Source organism: Cucumis sativus, chromosome 4 (assembly GCF_000004075.3).
Source record: "Cucumis sativus cultivar 9930 chromosome 4, Cucumber_9930_V3, whole genome shotgun sequence".
Lineage (NCBI taxonomy): Eukaryota > Viridiplantae > Streptophyta > Magnoliopsida > Cucurbitales > Cucurbitaceae > Cucumis > Cucumis sativus.
In genome coordinates this window covers 22,778,396-22,789,414 of record NC_026658.2, presented here as the reverse complement: position 1 = coordinate 22,789,414, position 11,019 = coordinate 22,778,396, and the positions used below count along the sequence as shown (strand labels likewise).

The 11,019-nt window shown below is 35.9% G+C and overlaps 2 protein-coding genes across 2 annotated transcripts; one reads left to right on the top strand and one right to left on the bottom strand.

Moving 5' to 3' along the window:
• The first annotated feature begins 130 nt into the window (after window positions 1–130).
• On the top strand, window positions 131–3,565 carry LOC101208102 (APO protein 1, chloroplastic). The gene is made up of 5 exons (XM_004149479.3): window positions 131–279; window positions 521–606; window positions 1,290–1,363; window positions 1,764–2,131; window positions 2,272–3,565. Exons 2-5 carry the CDS (start codon window positions 552–554, stop codon window positions 3,104–3,106), a joined length of 1,332 nt encoding a protein of 443 aa, XP_004149527.1. The 5' UTR covers window positions 131–279; window positions 521–551; the 3' UTR covers window positions 3,107–3,565.
• Window positions 3,566–3,942: 377 nt separating this feature from the next.
• LOC101210051 (pentatricopeptide repeat-containing protein At4g02750) lies at window positions 3,943–6,925 on the bottom strand. The gene has a single exon (XM_004149487.3). The coding sequence runs from the start codon at window positions 6,332–6,334 to the stop codon at window positions 4,109–4,111; it is 2,226 nt and encodes a 741-aa protein (XP_004149535.1). The 5' UTR covers window positions 6,335–6,925; the 3' UTR covers window positions 3,943–4,108.
• Between the last annotated feature and the right edge of the window lie 4,094 nt (window positions 6,926–11,019).

Here is an 11,019-nt window from a genome sequence, read left to right as displayed (position 1 = left end):
AAAAGTAAATTTTTTGAAAATATTTTTTTCGTTATCAATCCAAACCCGCGCTTACTCATTAAAAAAATCGAACATTTCTAAACATAATACTTAAGAAAAAGTAATGAGAAAGAAAGAGCTAAGATGAATGTAGTTTTACTGGCTCACACTTTCGGTTCTTTTCACCCTCCTTTTGTTATAATACATTTGAAAAAAATAATTAAAAAAAAGCGTCCATTTAAAAATTTTCGCAGCCTCCACATTTCTCAGATTATTTTTCGCTCCACCTCTGCTCCGGCGGTAACAACCACTCCTTCTTCAACTTCATAGTTTATCTTCTTCAAATTTCTCTAATTGAAGCACTTAAATCTTTGATTTGTTCGAAATTATTGTTATATAATACCTTAGCTCTCAATTTCTCCATCGTTTTTGTTTCTGGTAATTTGAAGTTTGCTATACATCGTCGTTGTAGTTGTAACTACCATGCTTCCTGTTTTTTCGGTTCTGTTGGGACTGATATATGTTTGGTTTCTTTTTCAAGGCAACAAGGCAGCTAGAGAATCGGTGACTTGATGCTCCAGATACTTCCGGCGGTTTCTACTTGTTCTTGGGACCCATCTCAAATGGGTAGGTTTGTGTTTGTGTGTGTGTGTGTGTGTGTGTGTGTGTGTTTTTATTTTTTGTATTGATACGTAAATTTGTAATCTCTGGGAGGAATTGAAAGGACGAGGACAATAGATGATAACTCACCATTCATATCGGTGTGGTGCTTGGTCACCATCACTCATTGGATTGGATCAAGTCAGCATTCGTTTAGAGAGCTAAAGAGTAGAGCATACCTCAAATATCGTTACCTCTCATGATTGTCTAGAAATAGGTTTTGTAACTGTCATTTGCTCATTAACTTTCCGAGTCATTAAGGAGGGTCGGTCTCCCTACACTAAGTGAAATTTACTTATGGCTACATGAACAACCCTATAGGTAGGTTTCTATATTTTGACAGATTAACTTATGACTTCATGGCTGACTCCATAGGTTGATCTCTTCCAAATTAAGCTCTTCTATTGGAATGATCCATTGGGAATTTGGTCGTCCGAGCTAACTATTTAGTCATACTTCTTACCCACAGCATTTTGAATTATAGAAAGAGTGTCCTTCATTGCTCCATTGTTGTTCACTAATTGGAGGCGTTGTTCATCCATAACTGCGTAGTAGCTACTGCCATTTGATTCCAATTGAAGTCTGAAAGATGTTTTGTTGTTGAACAATGGCTTGAGCTTATATCGGACTGATTTTATTGAATGTTTTAGGTATCCTCATTGGTAATGTGGAGTTTACAAGCCGGCACCTTTCTGCACTTGGATCATATACTCTTCGACCGAAGGTTCAAATGCTTATCCAAATCATCTCTACGAAATTTCAGTACTCTCTTGCTTGATTTTCTCTTGATTCTAGTGATCCTGTTGATGAAATGACATGCCTGGCTATGGATTTTGGATCATTTACCAAGACATGTTTATATTACCAGATCATATCTTGGTTTGTAATCCTACTTCGAAATCATTACCCTTCCAAATGGTTAAAACATGAATACTCTCAGTTTAAGTAAAATGATGTTTCTGTTACATCTTGTATTTGTATCTCAGATTTTGAGGGCATCCTTCTATGCGAGTCACTATCTCACTTTATTCTTGAAGATAATTACTATTGATTTTTAATGGTTCTCCTACTTCCTATGAGAAACTCTGAGAGAAATAAGATCTTGCAATATTCTTCTATTGCAGTTTGCGCATAAACTGTTGTCTCAAAAAGTGCCAACAGCATTAAGGACTTTATCCTATACCAGTCAGGAATATGGAAAAGAACCTGTTTCGAAGAAACAAGACATGTATCGCCAGAATGTGGATCTTCCAGCCATATTGCCTAAAAAGAAAAAGAAACCTTATCCTATTCCCATAAAGCAAATAAAGCGGGCTGCGAGAGCTGACAAAGAGCTTGCACAAAGGGGTATAGAGAAACCACTTGAACCTGGGAAAAATGGTTTACTTGTACCTGATTTGATACCTGTTGCTCATCAAGTAATGGATGCTTGGAAAATTTTGATTAAGGGCCTTTCACATCTTTTACATGTTATTCCAGTATATGCTTGCAGGTTGTTCTTTTCTGGTCAAGAAGTTTTAATATGAAATATTTTTAGCGAGCTCGTTTGGCTCTGTCCTTCTAGTCTTTCAGCATGCTAAATTTAAAATCCATAGTTATGCTGAATAGCAAATGTCTTTTGATTCTGTGTAGGGAATGTTCAGAAGTTCATGTAGCCCATTCAGGCCACCATATTCAAGATTGTCTTGGTGCTACCAGTGCAACGCGTCGAAGCTTCCACTCATGGGTCACAGGTTCTATTAATGATGTCTTAGTCCCTATTGAGTCATACCATCTTTATGATCCTTTTGGCCGGCGCATTAAGCATGAAACACGATTCGAATATGATAGAATTCCAGCTGTTGTAGAGCTCTGCATCCAGGCCGGTGTGGATATACCGGAGTATCCTTCACGTAGAAGAACTAAACCCATCCAAATGATTGGAAAGAAGGTAATTGATCGAGGTGGAAATATGGAGGAGCCTAAACCTTGGAAATCTTGTGATTCTTACCCTCTTCTTGATTTCGATACACAAGGGGCTCCTCAACGATTTGCACCTCCTCTACCTGAAGATGTCCCTAGAATTGCTCAAGAAACAATCGCAGCATATGAAACTGTTAGGTATGGTGTAAGGATGTTGATGAAGAAGTATACAGTGAAGGCTTGTGGGTACTGCCCTGAGGTTCATGTAGGACCATGGGGTCATAATGCTAAACTATGTGGAGAATTTAAGCACCAGTGGAGGGATGGAAAGCATGGTTGGCAGGATGCAACTTTAGACGAAGTACTGCCTCGCAATTATGTTTGGCATGTCCGTGATCCAAAAGGTCCGCCATTGATTGGTACATTGAAGAGGTTTTATGGTAAAGCTCCTGCTGTAGTTGAAGTGTGTATTCAGGCAGGCGCAACGATCCCCAAGAAATACTTGCCAATGATGAGGCTAGACATAGTCCTTCCTGATAGCGAGGAGGCGCGATCTGTTGCATAATTGCGTTGGCCAAAGTCATGGCGATTTCATCTGCACAGGTCTGTCCCAAGACCTCTATTCTTATCTTCGAGTTTCTGAAGAGATAAATTTTAAACATCAACAGTTGATGGAACTACAGCTTAGATGCTACATTAAGAGCAGTTAGAAAAGTGAGGATATCAGATGTATATTAAGGTTTGACTAGATTTCCTTGTTACAGTGTCTTCCTTGATCCCCTTGTTTGTATAGTTAAGATTTCCTGACCTTCAACCATTTGAATACTTGATAGATGCCGCTTTAACTTGTTGATTGACTTCGAGATCTATAATTGTGAAATTCAGAATGAAAATATGAAGTAGAAGGAGCCTCTTACAGTTATGTTGTATGTTGTGACGAGTCTTGAAATTGGAAATTTGTAATGTCAGCAAAGGATATTGACAAGTAAAAAAATCAGTAGCTCAAGTTTATTTTTTGTATGAACTTCTTTTTGCCTTTCTGTTTGTCATCATATCAAAGATGTTCCTGTGGCTGTGGCTTCCTTTTAAACGAAGAATTTCTCTTACCAAATTCAATTTAAAGCTACCTTCAACGACAAAGTTAGGATTGAAACGTTACCTTGGCAACTTAATGGAAAAATGAGAGGCATTGAAGGACTTTGAAGACAAGACGAGAAGATGCCAAGTTCTTGTGTTCAGAAGAAGGTCCCTTTTAGTACGAATATTCGATCGATCATTAATATTTCAGCTGTATTAATTTTCTGTAATCTGTTTAGGTTGACATGATTTCCATCACTTTTTTTTTTTTCTTTTTCTCATCAATAAAAGTTTATTTTCTTTCCTTTTATATCTATACATATCTAAAGCTGAACTTGCAATGGATCAACTATCATTCAATTGTTAATGTTTACTCAAAACATAAATTGAAAATTTCATACATGTTCCGACCTTGGTTCATCTAGAAAAAAGTTAGAGAGTATGAAAAACCTCCAAAACCACTCTTCATCTATGTACTATCAGCAGTTTCTCATAATATATCAAGCATATTCCTATAATCCAACATCCACTCTGTGTTTCTAACAGTTTTCAATATGTTGCAAATTTCTGGCCTCAAGTCTGGGGGAGCTTTGGATAGAAAACAGTGCAATTGATTGTCAATTTCAATCCAACTGCAGCCAGGTTGCTTCTCAGCCTTATTTTCTTTCATTAATACCCTGACTCTCTCAACCATATCCCATCTCCCTGCCTCAGCATGCATGTTCGATAATAATACATAATTTGAAGCATTTTGTGGTTCGAGTGCTAAAAGCCTCTCAGCCGAATACTTAGCTAGCTCCAAATTGTGATGTATCCTACATGCCCAGAGCAATGCACCCCATATTTTTGCACTTGACACAGTTTTCATCCCCTGCACGATTTCTACAGCTTCTTCTAACCTACCCACCCGACCGAGCAAGTTGATCACACAAGCATAGTGTTCTGACTGGGGTTTTATTGAATATGTCTCAGTCATGCTCTTAAACAAATTCAAACCCTGATCCACAAAACCACCATGATTGCAAGCAGATAACAAGCCCGTGAATGTAACTTCATCAGGGATGATACCTCTTAGTGGCATCACTTCAAAAAGTTCAACAGCTTCTTTTCCACACCCATTTAATGCATATCCAGCTATCAAAGAATTCCACGAGACCACATCTTTATTTTTTATCTCAGCAAATACATTTTCAGCTTCAGGGACTCTTCCACTTTTTGCATACATGGTCAATATTGCGTTTTTAACGAATAAGTCGTTGCCAAAACCAGTCTTGATAGTGAGATGGTGAAGTTGAACTCCAACATTCAACGCTGCAAGATTGGCAGATGCTCGCAAGCAACATACAATAGTTGTTTGATCAGGCTTCTCTCCTTGCTGTTTCATCAATATGAAACAATTCAGTGCCTCGAAGTACAATCCGTTTTGTACATATCCTGTAATCAGAGAATTCCAAGAGACAACATTCCTTTCTTGCATTTCATTGAACATTTCGAGTGCTTTATCCATTTGTCCTGCTTGAGCATAAGCAGCAATCATAGTATTCCATGAAACCATATCTTTACATACCATTTCTTGAAACAAACGGAGAGCTTCATCCGTTCTTCCACAATGTGCGTAGCCAGTGATCATGGAGTTCCAACAAACACTATCACGCACAGAAATTTGACTAAAAATTTCGTTGGCTTCATCCATTCTACCACTTTGTAGATATCCATTGATCATTGCTGTTTGAGCGGCAATATTCTTATAAGGCATTAGATTTAAAATTTCCCTTGCCTGCAAAAGTTTGCCAACTCGAACATACCCGTTGATCATAGCAGTCCACGATACAGAGTCCTTTTCTGGCATTTCCATAAATAGTTTATAAGCATCGTCAATTTGGTTTTCTCGTACATAAGCTCCAATCATAGCATTCCAAGAAACCAAATTCTTAGTTGGCATCTCGTTAAAGAGATTTCGAGCCTCAGTCATCCTACCATAATGTGCAAAACCAGAGAGCATTGTCACCCAGGATACCACATTTGGGGTTGGAATTTTCTTGAAAAACATCCAGGCAGAATCCAAATCACCAACCCCAACGTATCCATCAACCATCAAATTCCATGAAACCACATTCCTTTCTCCCATGGCTTCAAAGAACTGCAGCCCTAACTGCATCTTCCCATTCTTTGTGTAGCCTGATAATATAGAATTCCATGAAACTACATTCTTAACCAACATTTCATCAAATAGCTTTTTCGCCTCGCGGAACAGTCTCTTCTTCGCATAACCAGCAATAAGTGCATTCCGACAAACTGTGTCTTGCTTGTCAGGAAGCAAATTGAAAAGTTCCCTTGCTTTCTCAAGCTCACCAATACGAGTGTAACAAGTTATCATCAAAGTCCACGAGTAGATGTCTCTTTTAAACATTCTATCAAACAGTCTGGCTGCATCCTCAACTAACTCATTGTGCAAGTAACCCGCGATCATGGAGTTCCATGAAACCAAATTTCTTTGAGGCATTAAATCAAACAACTCGCGTGCATTTGCTATCCTTCCATTTTTGGCATAGGCAGATATCATCGAATTATACGTCACAATGTTCCTCTCAGTCATCTGCAAGAAAACTGCAACAGCTTCTTCAATGCGACCTGATCTTCCCAACTGGGAAATTCTTAAATTTTGAGTAAAGACATAGCTTCCTTTCTCCCCAATAGACTTGACATTGAATTTCATCTCTTGAACTGAACTTTGTCGAACTCTTTAGAGACGAAACAACGCCTTCTCTGTTCGCGGGCTTGAAATTGCAACTTGCAGCCAAGAACACTGATGATGCGAAGCCGTTCGAAGTCGGGCTCGAGATGCAAATCAGATTTGTGGGTCAAAACCTGTTGGCAATTAATCACCGGAGAATAACGCACAGCATCTATCTGCGTGGGTGTCGCGCGTGGCCCAGGGAGGGAACGCATCTCAAATGCGTGGGTTTTGCGGTGTGAGTAATGTCGTCAAGGCGTCGATCGCCGGAGTTTGTATGCCGTCGTAGTGGAAATTGCAAAATTTCATAGAATTTATCTGGGGATTTTTTAACTCAAGTCCTATATGGTGAAATACCAAAAAAAAAAAGTCTCTAGAAACCTAAATCCCAAAAACTAATCACTGTTTTTTTCTTTCCATACTGGATATCTTTCAAATTGATAGTTGATATCTTCTTATCAGTTAAAGAAAATGATATCTATTTGCATCAAAGTTTATATATCACATGTAGCATTCAAGTGAGACGGGAGGTAGACTTAACTTGAAAATTAGAGAGAGATCAAGTGAGAGGATTAGAAGCTAGCATTAAAAAGAATGATTGAAAGTGGATTTTTTGTCTTTTTGGTTCTACAGGGTTGAGAATGTATTAGCTTGCTTCGTATGAACAAATAATTAAAAATAGAAGATTTGATAGCATGTAATTGATCCACGAAATTTCTTTCTATTGGCTTCTCTCAGTTCTATCATTGATAGAGAATTATCAGTTTCTATCAGATAGACATTGACGGAAATTTATAGTTTTTATCGGTGATAGAAATTGATATCACTGTCTACCACTGGTAGACTTCTATCCCTGCCTATTAGTGGTAGACTTCTATCATCATAGCATTAAAACAAAATCATGCTACCTTCAGTAACTGGACCCAATTCTTTTGTTATGTCTTACCGGTCTTAACCAAACTTGCATCATTTTGAGCGATAAAGGTTTTCTGCAAGGATTCTCTCGATGCGTCCCACATTGGGCCATCAATTTGACTTGTCTATATACGAGCTAACATTCTTCGAATCGTATGATCATTTTTCTGACTAAGGGCATCAGTTGTTCGATTACTCACTCTTTTCCTATATTTTGGTCCAAAAAACAATTTCGGGCAAGTCTTCCTACCACCTTGCTTGACTTAAAGTAGCTTCGACTGAGTACTGAAGTGGCCGGTAACAATGTTGTTCGTCTTTCTAACATACGTAGATCCCTGTGAATACAGTCTCCCAAGCCTCAGAAAGTGTACCATTGCAGCCTATGTCCATGGAAAAGGATCTTTCCTTTATATTGAAGATAAGTACATTAGCTATTTCTTTTCTCTTTTGTGCTCTCTTGTAGATGAAAGAGTATGTCTAAAAACTAGTTAATTTTGAATACACCTTTATATTTGTAGGTGCTTTCAATGACATAAGAAATTAGAGAAAGTTAAATAACTAATGTTGGAATTCAGTTTCTTTATAGTTTGGAACCAAATTGTCTTTTAAATGTTGATTCAATTCTGTTTTTATTGGAATATGTATCATGACATCTTGCAATTGGTGATTTCTTGATTACACCTTATGATGATGAACCAAAGACTTGTATAACTAGGTTGTGACTTGAATAACTAGGTTGTGTATTTTAATTAATTGTGAGTTTGGAATCGAATTGTCTTTTAGTTGTGGATTCAATTATGTTCTTATTGAAATATGTATCATGAGACATCGTACGATCGGTGATTTCTTGATTACATCTTGTTATGAACCAACGACTTGTATGACTAGGGTTGTGTGTTGTTTTTTTCACTTGAAGCAACAGGTTAGGATTGCTTGTGATCAATCCAACCATAGAATTGAATTGCATAAATATTTAGTTAGGTGCTTGAAAACTAAATATATACTACTCAATCTAACTCGCTCTAGATGATCTTAATACAATTGATATGAAATTGAATTTGCATATGTCTCATTGATTCGATTAGTGTACATAAGTTAATTAAGTCAAGTCAATTGGCTTGGTTGTATATGGTAACACCCACTGTCTTTTTTTAAACTTTATCCCAACAAAAATGATCAATAAAGTCTTCATAGCTTAATGCAAATTATTCTACGTGTGTTTTCCTTTTTTTTCTTTTTTTCTCACATTACCGATTGTCTTAAAAATTATGATCCAAATTATTCTCTCCGTGTTTTGTTTATAATGTCACGTATCATCAAACTCAATATGATGTTAAACCAAAAAAAGAAGAAAGTAAACAAGTGTACTAGTTAAAACATGAGTTGTGTTCAATGATTCAATCCTTGGTTGGGCACCATTTTTCGCAATTGTCCTCTTCTAAGATCCATGTCGCTCACTCAAACCCTAACTCTCACTGTCATCTTCACTAAAGGGGCTCATTGAAATTTCATATTTGCGAGGCAAACCTCGACTAACCCTCTATCTTATGGTGGAATACGAGGTGTGTATCACTATCACTCAATTGTTGGCCCATTGTTGAAATATTTGTATTTTTCTTCCCATTTTTATTTATGTGTTCATATGTTTTCTATTTTAGTGTGATTATTATCACTACAAGAAAAATGACATTCTATGATCGTTCATTAAAACACAAATTAAAAGAAGAGAAGAAAAAATTGTCATAAAATGTCAAAATTCAGGCTTTTGGCGATTTTACCTTTACGTGACAATTATTTGTTGTCATAAAATTTAAAAGTATTAAAAATTTATTCATTAAAATAAAACTTATAAAATATCCTAAAAAACGTGAAACCTCACGCCCTTTCTCTAAATCGTTTTCCTCTTTGAACCTCACTTTGCCGACTAATCCATTAGATTCGAACAGTCACACTCGACCTCTCCAAATGCCAGCGACTACTCCAAATGTTTCTCGAGGAAATCAACCTAAGGCCATGGAGACCAATCCCACCGCCTCCGTCGTCGTTGGCGACAATACTCCAGCCACCCTATCAAAGAAACGTAACCGTTCTATCTTTGACGTTTCAGCTGACTTCTTTGATTTCTGCAAACTCCTTCGTTCTCCACACTCATACACATCACAACCTAGTGGCAACATCAGGGACATCCCAAGCGTTGAAAACACAATCGATTCGGAGCAAAACTCTAGAGATTTCAAAGAAAGTTTCGTCGCCCATCGGTGGATCTACAACATATGCAAGGCTGAATTAAAGTCCCTCCTTGACCAGGGTTCGCATTTCAAATCCGACATTCACTGATATAATATAACTTTTTTTCTTGTTGATTTTGTTATCTGATATTTGAATTTCAGTTTTTTTTTTTTTCTTTTTTGCCCCAATTTAACTAGCTGACTGAGTATAATGTCTCAGTTATTGAATTATCATGTCAAGCGTCCATTTTTGTTTAAATGTTTATAGACATCAAAGTTGAAATTTAGTTGTTGACATGCTTTTGATGAACTGAATGGTTTCTTAATTTTTATGTTCTATGTGAAAGATGTATGAGAAAAGATGGAGAGAGTTAGACACATTATATGTGCTCTAGAGAAGTGTTATAGTCTATTCCCTCTTATATTATATAATCAATTAATTTAAGAAATTATGTTTATCTTTTGCATTGATGTTGTAAGTTTAATATCGATTTTTTTTATTAGTATTTTTAAATTGTATTTTTATTTTTTTAAATTTGCATTGTAGATCCAATACACAAATATTCATATTTTAAATTTATCAAAATTTGAATTTTTTTTATTGAAAAACATGTTCCATTAGTTTTCATAGATACAAGTCAATTTTGAATGTTCTGTATGCAAGCGTGCCAATAATTTATGATGCATTACGTGCGAAAGAAATTATGTCTATTTTTCTTAATTAATGTTGTAAGTATAGTATTGGGAAATTGTGTATCGTCAACAATCTATATAAACAAACGACGACAAACATAATAGCATTGAAACGAAATGAAATTCAGAAGAAAAAAAAATATTTGAAATGCAGTTAAACGATGAACGCCAATTACATCGTGACAAGGCAAAATAATAATTATATATAAAAAAAGCAATGACAAGGCAAAATAATAATTATATATAAAAAAAGCAATGAAAACCAAAACAAAAAAGGATCATGCAATTCAACCATACAAATAATCACAAGGTATTTAATTTAGAATTTATGATTTTGTGATTAAATATTTGTGGGTTGAATATTTAATTAATCGTAGATTTTTGGTATCCTTAAATTTGAATTTAATAAAATACTTTTTGTGATTATTTAATTAAATTGAAAAGTAAAACTTTGTTAGAAATTTAATAATTAGATGTATACGTGGATATATATATATATATTTATTTATTTATTGGGAAAATATGAAAACATAATTATGAAAAGTTTGGAGAAAGAGAAAAGATGGATGTGATTGAAAAATTATTTATGGGAGAAAGAGAGGAATTGAGAGAAGGAAAGAGGGAGATTAAGAGGAAGAAAGAAAAGGAATAAGAAGAAATAAACATAATTAGTCCTTTGCTTTCTTTTCTTTTCCCTCCTCCAAACAGCGATTTAAGCTCTATACGTTGAAAAATATCCAAACAGAACTCCAAATGATACAATCATTCAAGTGATTTTCATGATGTTGCACTTTAAATGTCAGAAGGATTTCCTTTTAATTAGAGGTAATC